The sequence below is a fragment of the Seriola aureovittata genome, chromosome 13, assembly GCF_021018895.1.
Source record: "Seriola aureovittata isolate HTS-2021-v1 ecotype China chromosome 13, ASM2101889v1, whole genome shotgun sequence".
NCBI classification, from domain to species: Eukaryota; Metazoa; Chordata; class Actinopteri; order Carangiformes; family Carangidae; genus Seriola; species Seriola aureovittata.
The window spans coordinates 21,677,442-21,696,234 of NC_079376.1; the positions used below are offsets into that span (position 1 = coordinate 21,677,442).

At 40.6% G+C, this 18,793-nt stretch overlaps 1 protein-coding gene across 4 annotated transcripts in view; it reads right to left on the bottom strand.

The window, feature by feature from the left end:
- The window catches only part of LOC130179910 (leucine-rich repeat and fibronectin type-III domain-containing protein 2), a 153,652-nt gene that overhangs the window by 6,583 nt on the left and 128,276 nt on the right, over positions 1-18,793 (bottom strand). For 3 of the 4 annotated variants that reach the window (XM_056393053.1, XM_056393051.1, XM_056393052.1), the window contains one exon: positions 949-2,345. In XM_056393053.1, the coding sequence (XP_056249028.1) occupies positions 949-2,324 (1,376 nt within the window). In that variant the 5' untranslated portion in view covers positions 2,325-2,345. Of the gene's footprint in view, positions 1-948; positions 2,346-18,017; positions 18,697-18,793 lie in introns of those variants that run through there. The other variant, XR_008829343.1, reaches the window with a different exon arrangement.

The window sequence follows — 18,793 nt, forward strand, 5'->3', positions numbered from 1 at the left end:
TTGAACAAAGTAATATCTTTCGTCATTACAGTGTACAGTTCTAATCTATTCACAGCTAATAACCAGATATTTTGCCCTCCCATATTCTGTCAATTACCTTTTAGTAAATGGCTCCTGCTGGAAACATACAGTACAGGTAAACTGTGCAGGACTGTTGCACTGAATAAATTAACTTTCATGATGAGGTGCTGCACAAAGGCACAAATATAAAACTACTGTTACTTCTATCCACGACGGGCAACTTTTCTGATGCATTGAATATCTCCTTTAGCATAACTGAGGAAGTAATTCTCTGGACGGATGCATTAATGTGTGGAACCCGAAGGGGATACTGAATTCCAAAATGATATGTGTGATATGATGTCAGATAAAATGTATCATAAAGAATCACATATAGGATGCATGAAAGGTCGATCTATTTGTTTGCTCTTACAACACAAGCTCAGTACATTTGGTCCTTTCTAATGTCTCCAAACTCACTGTCTCATTTGACATAGGAAATTGATTACACAGAGCCTGGAGATCTCCAGCTGCAGTCTCCAAGCTTACACTTCATGGACTTGAGCAGCTTAAGAAGGATACTTTAAAATGAGGGTCTATAATCCTTTTTCTTCTTGGATTTCTAATTAATGGTTCAGGGTGAGGATTTCACTTTGGGTTTTCTTAAAAATGTGAAAGCAGCATGCTCACCAGTTGTCAATTTAAGGAAAGAAGAAAAAAAATAAATCAAGGATTAGAAAAATGAATGTTGATCTCCGAGTAACACTTCAAAGAAAATGACTGTCTCAAGTACTCACTCAGCAAACAATTAGCAATCGACTCAAGAAGCTGAGCAGTGAATGTTGTGAAGTTATATATTATAGACTACCTCAGGCTTAATTTACCACTTTGACCAGAAAGGTCTCAGCTCCTACTTGGATGTAATTGAATTATATCACTCCTTCTTACCTGTAAATGAGGACTTCATCCTCTGAACAATTGTACTGAAGCTGAAACATTTTTACTTTTGGAGTTGATTTGCTAACAGTCCACTTGACCAGAGCAGAGGCGGCGGTCACTTCTGATACAGACACCACCTTCTCTGGTGGAGGTTTAGGCTCCCCTTTACTGATCTTGGTAGAGCTAGTTATGTCAGATAGCCCAGACTTGGGCTGCGTGGTACGATTTGTACCGTTACTCAAATGGGGGAGTTGAATGATTGATAGCTCGATGGAGGCTGTAGATTCCCCAGCAGCATTAGCAGCTATGCAAGTAAAGGTACCGTAATCCTTGGATGTGGTGATTGTTATGTCCAGGGTGCCATTTTCATATACTGTCGCTCGAGAGGAGTTGCTGATCAAACGGTCGTCAGGAGCAACCCAATGAACAGTTGGCATTGGGTCGCCAACAGCTTTGCAGCGCAAGCTAGCCGTTTGGCCTTCCAGAACAAGCAACTTGTGCGTATGTTGTGTGATCAAAGGTGGCTCACAAACAAACTCCTCCTCACGAACAGACCAAAAGTAGCGCCCCTTTAGACTGGCGGGAGAAGCGCAGGTTTCCATGTCATCCTCACGTTCCAGCCTTCGAAGCCAAAGCACCTCACAGTTGCAGTGCAATGGGTTTCCACCAAAGCTTAGAGAAAGCGGAGGTGCGTAAGGAGTGCTCATCACAACACTGCTCTGGGAGCGCGCAAAGATGGGGTCCGGAGGGAGCTTCTGCAGACGGTTGGAGGTGAGGTCCAAACGGGCCAGTTTATCCAGATCTGTAAAAGTCCCCTCAGAAATGAAGGAGATGAGATTATGATCCAGACTCATCTGATGGAGGTTGACCATCTTGCGGATGGCTTCCCAAGGCACACTGCGCAAGTTATTATATGACAAATCCAAATCCTCCAGTGTCAGTAACAAGTCATCAAAGGCTGCTTTGGAGATCCGACTTAGCTGATTGTTGTTGAGGATCAGGTGCTGCAGGTTGATCAGCCCTCGAAGGTCATCCGGTCCCAGCTCGGTCAACCGGTTACTGTCCAGGTGCAGGGATCTCAGGGTTTCCAGGTCAATGAAAGAGAAAGGCTGGATGGTGCTGATGGTGTTGCGGGACAAGGTTAGATCCACCAGGCCTGACATGTTGGCAAAGTCCAGAGTGGAGATCTTGAGGATGAAGTTGCCGCCCAGCCGGAGCTCCACAGTTCGCCGGTCGATGTCCGGTGGAACGAAGAGCAGGCCTTTTGAGGGGCACAGAGTCCCTAGAGACTCTGAGAGGTTCTGGCAGACACAGTATTTTGGACATGCATGGACCATCGTAACTGTGGTTCCCAGAAGCAGGAGACTGATGACCACTTTGTCCATGTTAATTCATAGAAAGGGGACCTGCAAAAACAAAAGAAAACATGATTAATTTAAATTTAATGATTTAAGATTTGACCACTTTAAATATTTTTGGCTGCATGATGATTTCAGATCCAGTGCCTCTGTCCATTCTTACATTAAAATAAGATGATCCTCACATTCAGAGAAATTTCTACTTAGTCATCCATTTTTCGCAAGAAAATAGTGTGTGGAAGCTTCCCATTAACACAGGTCAGATAAAACTCCACTATGGTCCTCAGACCATGTAGGCAAAAATTGCTCACTTGCTGAGGTGGTCTGATTATCCTCCATGAGAATTTTTCACATTAATATTCCCTATTATAATATTCATTATGCATTTATTTTGCAATGCAAAGAACAGGTGAGAAATCACATGAGGATTGTCTGAATGAAGCTCTGAATTAAACAGTGCTAAGAAGCTATTTTTAATGACGCACGCTTATAAGCTGGTCATTACTGATACACTAACATGCATGCAGTGGAAACTAGTTCAAGTGCACGGCACATGCATGTGTAATGCGGAGTTCTTCATTTGAACGAGACTTGCAGGATTAAAATTACTGCTCGTGGTCTTTTACACTGTCTTCCTCTTTCTGTATCTCTGTGCATGTCTCTCCATTGTCTCTGCACCGTTTTGGCAAAGGATAATGCAATTTGGAAAAAATATTCCAGGAGCCGCAGGTGTTAGACTGATCAGACTTGGCTGACAAAATCAGCACGCCTCTGTGAACGTCTTAACAGCCCTCACACCTGGCTGACTCCTCTGAATGGATGGCCACACTTGGCTTCATCCAACGAGCTTTTAATTCCCCCAGACATTTGTATCATTAATTCCTAATAAACTAAAAACCTAAAAATCAATTTCAATCATCGTTTTCTTTTTCTTTTTTTTTTTTCTTTTACACCAGCAACATTTATTAATGGAAAGCTCTGCCTTCTGGTCTGGGTGGTTCTCACTGGTGCCATAGGGAGGCACAGTTGTAATGTTTCAATGTTGACCATATGTTTGTGCTATCATTCATTATTATTCATAAGTGTGTGAGATGCTGGTTGTGGCATGAGGACTTCTTATCTCCGACTTGCATGTAAAACCCCTTCATGTGTAGACCCTGCTTTTCAATAACTCATAATTGGAAGAAGCAATATGTATAAGTAACCCCTCTTCTTCCTTCAATACCAGTTTGCAATTATATCATGAAGTGCCTCTGCAACTAGACTGTGTGTTACACTGAGATAATTACAATGAAATGGCAGGCGGGAAAAGTAGTGATTCATAGAGACTTAAAACTGTGGAAATTAATATAAAAAAGTGAAGAAATTGACATTTTCACAAACATCATGTCCATAAAATGAGCCAAATTTATGATGGGACCAAATGCTGTTTGCAGTTTCAGTTTATTGTGCTACCGTTTAGCTTTTTAATACCATAGAAATGCAATACAAAGTATCATAAATAAAAAAAGAGCCAAAGGCCAAAATGCAAAACTGAAATGAAAGCCATCTAAAAAGAAGAGAAGGAGCATTACAAATATGTAAGTCATACGACAAGTACTTGAAGGCACAAAAAGTTATTTGGCTGAACTTAGCTCTTATATTTTCAACTTTAAAGCACAACTATATAACTTTTGCTCAACAGTGGTAATTTCAAGATAAGCTCCAGCAGAGTGTAACAGTAGCACAGGTAGAGAGCAGTGAGAAAGTAGGCAAACTGACTCAGTAATGTCCCTTACACAGCAATATCGATGCAAGGTTTACTGTCATTAGCTAACACTGGAAACCATAAATACTAGAGCAGGTTGTAGCTGTATTGAATTGAATTCTCTTCTTCACTAATTGTGGTGGTGACAAATGACCAGACCAGAAAACTCAGCATTTCAGCACCGACATTCCATGTACATTCACAGATAGCCCTTCCCTCTCAGCTGTGACGCGTTTCTGAGCAGCCCTTTCTATTAAAATTGAATCAGCACTGCAGGAAACTGTGAAAGGTTTATTTTAGTCAAATAATCACAGACTTGATGCATACAGTTCTGACCCTCTCAGCACTCTGGACCAAATCCCCACAAGGCCTCATGGTGAGAGCTGTCAGTGATGACAGACAGTCTCTCTCATGGACTCCTGTTAATGGACAGCATTGACAAAACACCAAACGAAAAGCCCCGCAAACCCAGAGTAAGCAGCCTTTTTAAAATTTTCTTTTGATCTTCTTTTCCTTTGAAAAGGGACAATTGAGGGTGGGGTATTTCCAAAAAATATAGAGAACATAGAACATTTGCAGAAATGCATAGTGCTGGCTGGGTTCAGTTGAAAAGTTCAGTATAGTTTCCAATTTCGCAGCAGTTTCCTATTAAATCAAATGTTATTTGTGGGGAGTGTTGTGGTTAGTGGGCAGAGAAAACCCAGCTGAGGAGAGGCTGAGGTGACCTTTGAGGGACAGAAGAGGTTAAGTCCCAAAGAGATGAGAACCAGGGATGATGTTCAAGGTCCACATCTATTTACTCGTGGCCTTTACCAAGCCCACAACACCATCTACAGCACCATTCAACGTCAGGAGATGTAGCTGAATTACTGACAGGGACTCATTCTATACACTTCCACAGTGCATTAGTGGTGGTGATATACAGAACTGTGAAATTCATTTTTAACTCATCTGAATGGATGTGACCCTGTGGCTTCTTAAGTGATTACTGTGCTTGCCTTAATCTCATCTGTGGAAAAACAGCAAGGTTACTGAGCTTTTTATTTTTTTCATAGCATTTTTAAGTACATGCTTACGTAAGTTATTTATAAAATGCAGTGTATACTGAATTTCAGAAGATTTAGCTTTATATATATCACTTGTTGTGTTATCATCATATGATAGCAATTGATCATAAGTTAAACCCCTTCTCTAACAGCGATGTCCAATAATAGCTCTGTTACCAGGCACAGCAGGCCTGACAAGCTTTGGATTTTTCCACATGCTGAAGCAGTGTGCATCGGGCTGTAGTTAGAGCGATACTCAATATCTAAAGCGTTTGGTGTCTCTGTTTTTATTCATTCATTCATTAAATAGTGTGCTTGTCTGCTCTCTATGCTACACTGAACATTAGCTGCAATTGTGAGCATTGAAACTAACGAAATGCAAATGCAGTGTAATGATCAAAAAGGCAGAGGAGCACATCATCAGCTAACATTAGCCTAGATTATTTTGTGTGGTTACAAGATACGTTCAGGAGTGGAGTTTTGATATCCTGGTCATTTGCATGGGGGCCAGTCCTGGAAATATGAGAGTTTAAGCTAAAATTTGCAACTCTTTCACCCAAATAATGGAACATTTTTCAAACTGTAAATGCGATGAACATTAAATCATAAATCTGACCACTGTTGCTTGTCTAAGTATGTTTTACTTTCATAAGCTGAGCATTCACATGGGGATCATGTTACAGCAAATTTGATCTATAACAGAAACGACATTAGAGAAGTTACACTTTCCTTATTCCACTGTAATAATCTTCTATATGGATCGCCAGCTGGTGAGCTGTAACTTCAGGCTCAGCCTTTTAACAAAATATCCACCATGTGCATATTGAACAGTTACATTTTACAAATGAGTCAGACAGACTTTTGAAGCAAACTAAGAAATATTTCCTCTACTGTATTACATTTTTTCTTGTTTTTGAAAGTTGCGGTTTTGCAGTGGCCAGGATAGCAATAGCATTAGCATTATGTCCCTTTGCTGTTCAACACAAACAAAAACTGATGGACCTGATCACATTCAAACGATGTAGTCTTAATTACCGCAGTACTTTGGTAATTGCAGTGGAAGCTAAAGGCTCGGTTTAACAACACAAACCTAAGCATGATTATAGTGTTATAACATAGTATTTTCGTATACATATTTTATTATATAAAACACATACTGTTGATGTGTAATGTTTGATTCACATTTTTATAATAACAAGCTATTGATATCCAAATGTCTTAAAATGTGAATATGTAGATCAGGGAAATCGACATTTTTCGGGCAGCATGTCCTTGAACCCCCCTACCAAGCTCATTTTTTGGCCCTCTGTATTTCTAAAACCCTGCATGCTCTTGAATAATAGAGCTGATCAGAGCAGATTTTACAACACAGCAAACCATGAAATAAATGCAAACGAACAAAAGGGCAGAACTCTTTTTCTTGATTTTGACAGCAACTTTCATTGCTTTTGTGTTTTCTTTTTTTACTTGACTGCTTATAGAGACGGTCCCAAAAAGAATAATAGGCATTCAGTGCACCCAGTGTTACCTTCATTCTGCTTTCTCAGTCTAAACAAAATAAAAAAGTATTGTTGTTCCTTCAGTGCAAAGTAAAAGCACATCACTTTTCTCAGAAAAACAGAGAGAAAAAATATCTCAGTGTTTGGAAAAGCAAATAGAAAAGCTTTTCAAGAATTGGCCGTTGTTTCAACCACTTGTTTGGCATCAATCAACTGGCAATATAAAAAAGAGTAAACAGACATTTGTTTATATTCCACATCTATGGATTATCATCATAATACTCTCCAGCAAAGCTTTTTATTGTCTTTTCCAAATACAGATATTATTCAGGAACACTTTGATTCTTTGGAAGACCAGCTGACATCTTTTCTTTCTAGGTTCCGCAGCCAATAGCAGCAGCAGAAAAAAAAAAGTCTGGAGTAATAAAAGCTGTTCGTTTCTTTAAAGCTTTATGATATAGACTGATATCACACCAGTGCCACTTAACATTTTAGGGATTGTTGGAGTTCCTGACTTTAGGCTCACAGATCAATCTTCACATGAGTTTTTGCAGATTTTATTAATGTATATTAAACACATATTACACACAGGAGCATGGAGAAACTCTAGAATACAGTGATCAATTTTTCTTTCTCCATTTCCTGAAAGGGAACATGTATTTATGGAACAGATTTCCTGTCAGTAGGAGCGGAGCAGACATATCTTATTGACTGTTGACTGTTGATGGACATTGATTGGTCAACTGGTGTGAGTGGACCAGTGTGGTTTGTCAGATTGACTGCTCTGCTGAGTCTGTGTGGACTTCCAACGAGTCTAAACCAGTGGGCAGGATAGCATGTGACAGCTGGGAGCTCTGGGCAGTAATTCCAAAACAGAGTAGTTAGTAGTAAAAACCAAACTATATGACATGAAAAAGAGAATGAGAAAGATTACTAAAAACATTCAAAAACAAGAGATTTGAAATGTGAGGATCTTTTCTGAAATGATGTGTGGGCCAAGCACAGTCACATTTTTATTATATTTTCTGTTTCTTTTATTATTTATATTGTTTTTGTCTGTGATAGTAGAACTGCTTTAGGACTTTGTGCATTATATTGCATAGAGACTGTTTTTTTATTTATTGCACTTTAAAAGCTTGAAGGGGGATTTCTAAAATGTTTAACATATTAATTGGTCTATATCTGGGGCTTCAGTCCAGACAGATACCTCTGATCCATGTCATCCCCCATCTCTCTCATTTCCTGTCCTCTGCCACTGTCAACTCTGTAATAGAGCCCATAACAGTACTATACATTTATATTTTATATTTCAAGGTTTTTAGTTCCTCAGTATTAATTAAGGGATCTGAGACCTCCATGTTATTTCACATATGAGATTGCCCTCTCCAGTAAAAAGACAGCATTGGTCATTTGTTTAAGTGCCCAGATTGAGGCAATGTGAATATGACTGTACTGTCTGGGCAATCTCATAAAGAGTTACAACTGTGTTTTGTAAGGAAATGTAATTTTTGCCTGGTTTATGTCTCCTGGCAACATTTTTTGATAGTGTAGGAAGCACTATATTTATGTACAGCACGCAAGTTGTAGGGAAGTGGTGAGTATATGGATGGTGGGCGTACAAAGTGCAGGACTTTAACCCTAAAGACCAGGGTTCACATCCTGAGATCCACACGTAGTTCTATGTAGCCAACAGAAGCATTGTGGGTAAAGTTAGTAAAGGATTGTGGTGCTAGTTGGATGTTAATAAAATGATGCTGTGTGTGATGATGTGTCTCATGCTTCAAGTCAGTGTTGGTTTTATGAATATTTAACCAGGACTACAAGTTTTCCCTAACCTTATCAACCTGCTATAAGTGTCCAACAGCCGTGTAAAGTATCAACATTAATTAAAGGTTTCATAATGTAAGTGTAAGTGTAAGTGAGATTTCCATGTCTTATCTTATTTTGATTATAAAGCAGGTCTAGGTTCTATATCAATACAGTGAAAGTATCAAAGCGCTCAGTCCACAGAGAAATGCACACAGCCTGTATTCAGACCCTGAGCCTTAAAACCAGCCGTCGGGACTTCTGTGAATTTGTGATGTCGCAAAGAAGCAGTCACAGCTTTCAGCCATGCCCCAAGCCCCGCCCACCCGGACCCACCATCCAACCTTGCAGGATTTAGTTTCTAGTGTTTAGCAAAAATTTGCCATATTTTTATTTGATCACTCAGAAAACAGTCGGCCAATAAGAAGAGAGACTCAGAGCCTCCTCTCTTCTGATTGGCTCACTGACCTGTTGTTACTAGAGCTCCAGAGAGAAGCCTGAGAGAGGAGATGTTAAACTAAATTGAGACGGTTTTTGTTTCTTAAAACCACATATATACCTTCTTATGGATCAACACTTCAAATAAAACACTGGAAAAGTGTCAAATATGGACCTTTAATAAAATGTCCGTAATAATAATAATAATAATGATAATAGGTAAATGGATTCACTTATATAGCCTTATTGATCTCATAAGCTTCTTACACTACAAGCCACATTCACACACACATTCAAACACTGATGTTACATTGGGGCAATTTGGGCTTCATTATCTTGCCCAACAACCCTTTGGCACAGAGACAGGAAGAGCCGGGAATCAAACCACCAACCATCTGATTAGTGAGCAACAACTGCCCCAACATTAATAATAATCCTGGTGCCATTACGTATTTGTTGTTGCAAATTAGTACTATAGAAATGTTATATGTGAGGGTCAGGGTTGATCTGAGAAGCAAAGGCCAAACCTTAACTTTCACTTGCCTGGCAGATCAGAAAACATAACATTTTGGAAGGTGACGACAAACAAGTGGTTTGGTGTTTAGCTGAGAGAACTTCCTGTAACACACCATGAGTGAAAAAGAGAAAGAGAAACAGAAAGACAGGCAGACGGTCGCAGCAGAGAGACAGTGAGATAATGTCAAAAAATAAGGTGTGTTTTATGATTGGGAGTCTGTTGTACAAGGATAACCTTCACATGAACATGCCTGCACAGCTGTGTTGCCATCTGTTCGACAAAAAAAGTGTACTACATGTAGTGTGGGCCCTGAGGGAGAGGACAGTCAGAGCGACGGCTTCTTCTTTCTGTGGCACCAACAAAGCAGTAGCTTCTTTTTATCAGTCTCAGGCATTAATGTGAAAATGTCATGTCGCCCAGACTCCAGTGAATTGTTTGGATCTTTCCAGTGTCCAAAATCCCAGAAGTGAGGGGCGTATATCCAACACACACACACACACACACACACACACAATGAAATACTCTACAGCTGTCTGCTAAACAACACGGAGCCGGCACCGAGCACAGAGAGCTGGACTCACCGACGTCACATCTTTGTCTTTTCTTCTGCTAGGCTTTGATAAAAACGTGTCACAGGATGACAGCCTGGTGACCGTAAGTGTGCTGTGTGCAATCCACTGATGTCACGTTGCATCATACGCAGGCGCTGACGCTCAAAGTGGTAACAACAGTTACCTCTCACTGCTATTTGGAGGAGGCGGCGCGCATAAAGTTGCCTCATGCAGCTTTAAACTGACAAAGACAGTTCTTCTCCTTTCATATGATTCACCTACAATCTGGCATCTTTAAGTAAGTGTACGTGGGAAATCGCTCGCAGGATTTAGAAGATGGATCTTGCCAACATGGAAAATCTCCACAAAAGATGGAGATTATCAGAGTGGGAAATGGAGGCAGCACATTGTGGTGGAAACCTGACGCTTCCCTGGATAATAACCAAAGTAATCTTTCTGTTCAATCACACACACACACACACACACACACTGCACAATGCTGCCTCTCTTCTGCTGGATCAGAAAAGACCTGAATGGCTCTGCCTTTCTAGAACATCAACCAGCTGTGAGCTTGTCTCTTTGTCTCTTTGCTACCTTTCCTGACAAGCTTCTCAGAAGCTCTGAAACTGATGCAGACTTTTATCAGTTTGAAGCTCAGAGGATAACTCAGCCTTACTCTGTTACTACAAAGGACAGGCTGTCTACAGGCATTGGAGTTTGCACTGGTGTTTATATAGAGAGAGAAATCTAGAATTCTGAGGGCTGCTCACATAAACTGATGTTACTGCATTTGAGGTTTCATCACGGCCCGGTGGTTTCTGGGTAGTACACAGGCAGGTCATTATCAAAACTTTAACACTAGTCTATGTTCTAGCCTCTCACTCCTGTGCAACAAAGGTGCTGTTCACCAAGGTTCAGCAGCATGGGCTGCAGTTATTACAGGCGCCCACAGTTGCAGGAGTAAATGACAATTCATTTTCCACATATAGACAATGTGAAGTCTCCCAGTTGAGTCTTGAGTAGGGGACACCGGGGACGGTTGTAACACTTTTTGTCTCAGCGGCTATAACTCACAGAATCTTTGTGATAGAGCTCTCAAATTTGGACAAGAAATACCTTTGTTTATCTGCTACAATTAGCAATGGTTCCAATTTATCCAACTATATCACAGAATTAATTACAACCATCCCTTTGTTACAAGCACCCCTGGTCTCCCCGACAAATCCACTGCATTCGCCAAAAGTCCACAGTTTGATGTTTTTGTTGCCCAGTTCAGGCTGCCACCGATTCGGCTTTCAGACATTATTACCGACTGTAGGCGGGTTGGAGGTTGCAAACTCTCAACCTGCAGCAGCACATTTTCTTTGTCTTTCTCTGTCACAGTCAGATTTTATTCAGAAGAATCCATAGTCTCTCTGTTATGTAATATCACTGAAAGAGACAAAAATGTTCGGCTATCAAAGAAAAAACCCACAACAGCAGAGTTTGTTTTTTTCCACGAGACATTTGAAAACTCTACAATCAGCCTTGAGTTCACTGGTAAATACATTTTGTCTTTGACAGTCTTATAGCCTCGGCGGCCCCGGGTTGCACAGTCTTGAAATGGATGAGTGGTGCTGAGCAACGTGCAGCTGTAACGTTGTCTCCTTTTTTTTTTTTTTTTTAACAAGAGAACTTGATGAAACCGAGGCCACGGTTATACTCTTTGTGGAGTAAAGTAGCTTTTCGGGAAAGGAGCTGAACTTTTGACATCAGATATCCTTCATAACACCAGAGAGCTCCGTTTTAGTGGTTTAGCTGTGGGCTACAACTTGAGCCGCATTTGCCACAATTAAAATTATACTGAATAAGCTATTAGCAACTCCTGTTTGCAATGTACCAAAGGGATGAACAGACAACTTTGAGTGGATTTATTTGATACTGAAAAAAGCTTAAAAATGTGATCATTCATAGGGTGTTTTTCATCCTCCTGTTTCTAAGCAGGTTGAAGGACATTTACTCATAAATCACTGAATCTAAAACTGTGAACCAAATCTGTGTGTGTGTGTGTGCACGGGCATGTTCATGATAAATCATTTGCATGGTGTGAGATGGAATATGTACGAATTATGGATGAACTAATAATTAACACTTTGTTTCATTGTTCATCTGTGATGTTTCCATTAATGAAACGAGACAGCTGTTCTTTTCACAAGCCGTCATGGAGGGAAAGGTCAGACATATTAAGATTGTGTACCCTCTTCATTCTCGTTTACCTTTGTCTCGTGCTAATTACTTACATGCCTCTGACATCCGACTGCAAACACACACTGTCACATTCGCTGATTAACCGAACGTCACTTCAAAAACCCTGCTTGGTATTTGAGAAAAGCCTGCCTTGCATAATAATGTAGCCCGGAACAGGATCAAATTAATTGATGCTGCTTGAGGCCAAGAGTTAAGAAATTACAATGTTCTCTCTCTCTCTCTTTTGTTTTTTCATTGTTGTTGTTTTTTTTGTTTTTTATTAAACCAATGCCGACCTGATTAACCTTTATCGCATTAGACTGTGTCTATTTATCTTTCTTGTTTCGCCTGGCATAATATTTAGCTTGCTGTGGCTGTTATGTCCCTGAATGCACCTCATTCCTTACATTCATCCGATGCTTCTTATCAATTTCCTGCTGAAATTACACTATAATGATTTCTAAAGCTATTTAGGATGGAGATGTTAAGGTCAGAGGAGTTATCTGGGGATACTCGTGGCCTTCAGATGAAAAATAAAGACGCAAAAAAAAAAATTAAAAGGAGGTTAATAATTCATAAGAGAAATTAAGATACATGAGTTGGCAAAATTTAAGGTTAATAGCAAAGAAAGAGGAAGTTTCATTGTGATGATATTACAATGTGGACTGGTAGTCTGGGATGTCTGGGACTTGAGCTTAATTCATATTCAGCAGCAAATGTGCCAGTGGAGGTAACCTGAGTCATCTGAGCAGAGCAGGTTGCACTGAATTGTCAGGGATATTCTGCAATAAAGATGCCAGGAGCGTGATTAAGATGTGGATCCTGCAGATGGAGAATCAGGCTTTGACGGGGTTTTATTTTCTCTTCAACCACCAATAATGATGCAGGTTGCTCGAACCATCTGGAGTTTGTCGCACGTTGACGGAACTCGCCCCGGTGGTGTGAATGGCTGTTGCTGGGATTCGAGTCAATTGTTGGTCACTGACATTTTCTAAAAAGGATTTTGCTTGTTTTAACTAATCAGATCATTTCGCTGAATGCTAACAGTTTGACTATTAGCAGGCTGTCCGCTGACATCACATTACAGCATGTGTGTTGCTTTGCCGTTGCAACAAACTGGCTGTCAACACTTGTAACTGATAGCAGGCAGAGAACAAGCCAACAGAAGGAGGAAAAAAAAGAAAAAAGAAAAAAGACACAGAAAATTATGCACATTACACGCAGCAGTGAAACCAGAGGAGAGAGAGGCAGATGGAGCAGGTCCAGCAGATCAGAGCAGGTGGAGGTGGAGATGGTGTTGATATGGATGTTAACACTGAGGTAAACGCAGCCAAACCTGCACTTAAAATATCTTAAGTGCTCATTAATGATGTGTTGCCCTATGGCTTCACTTTTGTTTCTAATCATCACGCTTTGCTATAAGCTTGTGCTTAATGCAAATTCATTTCCACCACCACGGTGGCAAAGAGCACGACCCCAGTAAATGCGGCCGAATGCATAATCATCCTCTGTTAAAATGTCCTCTCCCATTGTTTGCACAATCCTGCGAGGTGCACCCACTCACTCCGGCCCGCTGCGACTGTTGAATACACACGGCTCATTGTGTCAAACAGGTGCAAAGCCTCGGTCAATCAGTGTTAACTGCTGTTTCATAATTCGATTAATTGCCAATTTGTCCGAGACTTTGCGCCATAAATGTACCGACCGAGTGAGGCAGGCCCTGCATTGTTCGCTGTTTCAAATATTTTCATAGTGAAGCATGAGCACACTTATCATGCACAGATCATCGAACAGGCAAAGTGCTTCATTTGACCCATAAACAAATAGCAACGCCGACAACAAAGAAAAACAACCACAGCAATATGAACGCGTTTATGCACACACCCACACACACGCAAAAAAAACAAAGAAAGAAGAAGCTGAGTAGGAAAACCCTCCCCTCCCCCCACCCCTTCATCCCTGAGCAGCACTATCCGGAGGTGATAAAGTCTGTTGACTGTGCCTCGCATCTCAATTCTCTGTTCTCCTAAACACCTTTAATACTTCATTTTATTTTGCGCTCACATTTTTGCTCAAGCTGTGTTTGACCAAGGAGTGCCGGTTATTTCATGCAACTCTGAGCAAATAATGAGGCTGTTGTGTGTAAGTGAGAAAACTAAAGTTAGTTAGTAAAAATGTATTTATGTAGCACCTTTCACAGATCACAAAGTGCTTTCCATCATAAAACATACACAAGTTGAAGAAATATGACAATAAAAGCAGTAAAGTAAATAAAGAGCAGCACAATAAAAAGGGGGAGGTATTCAAATAGACTAACCAAAATCCTGTCTGAATAAAAATTGGGTGGGAAGACCTGAGAGCCGGATTTGTTGTGTAAGGGAGGAGGAGATCAGCGATATATTGAGGTGTTTGACCATGCAAGGCTCTAAAGGTGAGCATCAGTATTTTAAAATGAAATTTGATTGGGAGCCAGTGGAAGGAGGATAAATTGGTTTGATGAGTGGTCTCCTGTTTTTTCGGGGCTAAAAGCCGGGCAGATGAATTCTGGATGGTTTGGAGACGAGTCAAAGAGGTTTGATTCAGACAGGGAAACAGAGCACTACAATAGTCTAAGCGAGCAGAAATAAAAGCATGACTAATCATCTCCAACTCAGCCGTAGTTACCACCGATCTTAGTTTGGCGATGTTCCTCAAATGGGGAAAAAATGAACGCAGGGGATGGTTTACATGATTATCAATGAACAGAGACTGGTCGGAAATGACACTTAAATTTCTAAGGTTGTGGTGAACGCAACCACTCAGTGACCCCACGTGTTGCTGGATATTTAATGCTACAATGTGTAGGATACTTTAGGAATGAAGTAAAGGGGGGAAAGCACCAGGACGGCCTCACAGGTTAGTTCAGCCAAGTTCTTGATGAACAAAAATGCACATCATGATTGATTGGTCGATTCAACTCTGGTCAGGACTCAGGTTTCAAACAGAAGGTGAAAACAAACATACATTTCCTACCTACCAGTATAAGACAACAAGTGACTCCACGCATGCTCAACTTTCTCTATCTATAGCGGTGAGGCCGGAGTTAGCACAGCATGCACTGCAAACGCTGAAAAAGTTGAATCACTGAAGAATGAATATTTAATCATTTCCAAATGTTTGAAGAGCGGTTCAGATTTGGAAAAAGAAGCAGTGGTAACGCGCATGAAATTGACAAAAAAAAGTCAATCTCCAAAGAAGCAATGATTTTTTTTTTTTTTTTGGCCACGAGTTGTAGCAACCTTGTGGCTTGTTTTCAACCACTGCAACCGGAGCAGGTGTATTTTGTATTTTAAGGAGCCAGGAACTACATTTTTCCTGATTCGCTCCAGTTCCTCCAAAATGTGAATAAGGTTTCTGGGTGCCTAAGAAAAAGGTTCCTAGTGTATAAGGAAAATGGCTACTTGAATAACTTAACTTATAACTGCTCAGTAAGGGCTGTACATGCTCTGATATGTAACCAGCACACAGTATAAGACAAGAGGAAAAATGTGGGGATGACTCACTTCCTGTACAGTTTCAGACAGCTCCCACTCAAAAGGAGTTTAAAGATGAGCACGTATAGTTCCAGCGGTGGATCCATCACATGGTACCGCTCACACCCCCTTAGGCAAGTCACAGGTTCTGTGCTACATCAGACATAAATGGGCAACAGACAAGTCATTGCCTACGCCTCACGCCTTTGCTCCCTTTACCCAGTCAAAGCATCTCACTTGTGTTTCTTATTCATTTAATATTTGGTTGGCTGCCGCCCCGGCACACTGTATCGCTCATGACTGCTGAACTTTCCGGCCAGAGCCTCTGAACCTTTCAAGCGTGAGATGGAGCAAAGGGTGAGATACGCAGGGCCAGGACTATGTGTGTGTTTGTGTGTGTGTGTGTGATGGTGTGTTTTTGTGCTCCATGAAGTGCTTGATCTCATGTCTAACTGGAGAAACAGAGGAGCCCTGAGGATGAGAGATGGGTAAAGATCCTGCAAGTGTATGCGCGAAGTGATAATGCCTTTTATGGTGGTTCGACTAAGAATGAATTGGAAGCCCAAAGGTTTAAATGGTAAATGAAACATCAGACCGAAATTAAGCTGCAGCCTATATACTGTATTTATTGCGCAACTTCCATAATGAGGTAAGTGGTGGCCTGTGTGTGGGGGGGTCACCTCTGGAAAAATGCAGTAACATACCAATTTACTTTTAAAACAAAACAAGAAAAGCATTTATTCACAGAGTAACTCCATTAAAAGTCAGGGTTTAAGTTCATGCGGAGCACAGAAAGATAGTTTAAAGTCACATATTCCGACTTAAATGCAGAGCGGGACCTTTTGTCAAGGCGTATTTTATGTTTTCTTTTCTTTTCTTTATCATTACTCTTTCTTTTTTTTTAAAGGCCTGCTCATGGGCCTTGTCAATTGGAACATTTAACAATTATTAATAATTTAGCTATAAATAAAATGACCTGGCTGCCAAGGCACTCATCTCTTGATGACCTCATCGCTTGATGTCCTTTCACCTGAAGTCATCCGTGACATGCCCTTACAGAGCTGCAGGTGCGTTGCAGGATGCAGAATTGAGATATATGACCAGGCACCTATAGACACATTCCCCTATAACTGCTTGATTATAGAAAGATATGATGTCACTAATAAATACAGCCATTGGAACCCAGACAGTAATGTTGTGAAGGTGCATGGGTGAATACTTGAACAACTGTTTTGAGTGATTAAATTGAGCGCGACCAAAACCACCAACCACAGACTCCACTGGTGACGAGCTTAGAAAATGCTATAGGGTTTTATGAATTGGGAGGAGGATTATAGCATTTAGGTGTGTCTGGCTCTTTCCCCAGAGTCACATTTGGAATTAATTGCACAGTGTGAAATAATGTTAGTCCTATATATTCTGCTCCCACACCCCCAGGTCAAACACATAATTAAGCTATGGTGAAGCAATACATTTCCTGGAATTTAGCACTTAGCAGCTAAATAGACAAATGTTTCCATCAGGAGTCGGTGGAGACACAAAGAGCTAAAGTGGGGAGTATTGGATTTAGCCAGAAATAAGACTTCAAATAACTGCTAGTGCTGCTTCGTATGTGTAAAGAAATACTAGTTACTATCATGTTCTCCATAGAAACTTTATGTGGTGGTAATATGTCAGTGTTGATGAGTGGCTAAAAACTAAAATCAATTAAAGTTTAGCCATTTATTTTTTCAACCTCTGCACTAATTAATATATTAATATTTAAGACCCCCTCCAATGAAAATCAAGTTTTTAACCTCGTTAACATCCATATAATACAAGATATATCATGAGCAAATTAATCTGTCAACATGATGACTGAGTATTTTCACCTTGAACTCTAATGAACCAAAAACAGATTCAGACAAGAGTCTTCTCGTCACCCTGTCAACCTAGCGCAAGCAGTGGTGGTGGGCGGGGCACATGTCCTGATCAAGAATGTCTCAATGAGGAAGTAAGAGTAGACGAGCGTCCGGCCCCAGTTTTTGATTTATTTTCACTTTTTATGTGGAAAAACCAAAGTAAACAAAATATTAATCATAGCAGATGGTTTTTAAAACATGTCTGGGGAGGAACTTTAAACAATGGACCAAATGATGTGTAATATTATTGACTCATAATGACTAACCCACAGATAATTATTAACTGTGCAATTCCCCTTAGCTCTACCAAACTTTAGTCTCTTTTAGATCAATATTTTGGTTTTCCAGCCCTTAAATCCTGCTTTAAACAACCTCAGCAGACAGATGTTATTAGAAGAAAAGCTCATATAAAACAATCATACTACACAGTCACCACACATAATGATGCTGCTGAATGAGTGCCCCAAGTGCCAGATATGAAATCTAATTAGAGAGTAGAGATTAAAACAGAGCTATAAAGACAGTGAATATTGGGCTTAAATTCAGAAAGAAACACATCTCCAGATGAATGCTAACATTGCTTTATTTCAATCGTCAGTTGTTTGCTAGCTTGTTACAGTTTATATGGTCGTATGTCATAAGCTGTGTTTTCAACGTGTTCTGCATCTGCAGAAAATCAGTTAATGCAGCTTTAAAATTTGTTGCAGCAAATGAGAAAAGAGCAAGTAATGACAGTCCCATATGTAGACATTTCTTACTGGGGGCCACAGATGGTCATTGTGTTAGCTTTGTGGTCTGTGTCCATTATATAATATTTTTTCTTCAAGGTCTTTCAGACACAGGGAAAAACCTTGGCCAATGGTCCCCAGTGGACAACCAAAAAGAAAAAAAAAATTAAAAACATCTCAAAAGGAATAGCAGCTCATTCGCTCTCTTATCAGAGGCTGCCAGATGCCAGCCCACAACACCAACCCACATACAGCCTGAAGGCGCATCGCAACACGAAGACATTGCATTGGGGAGGGAGAGCGAGGGAGAGAGAGTGAGATACAGTAAAGAGGGAGGAAAAGGGAAAAAGAGACGTATAGCCTGGGAACATTCAGAAAGGAAAAGTGGATCACTATGCGGAGGAGGGTCAATTGGAGCGGAGGGAGGCCTGAAAAAAAGAAAAAAAGAAAAGTGGATCGGTAGCCTCGAAGGCCAATCTCTATTTTCCCCACCGTGCCTGAGAGGCTAAAGAGGAAAGAAAGGAG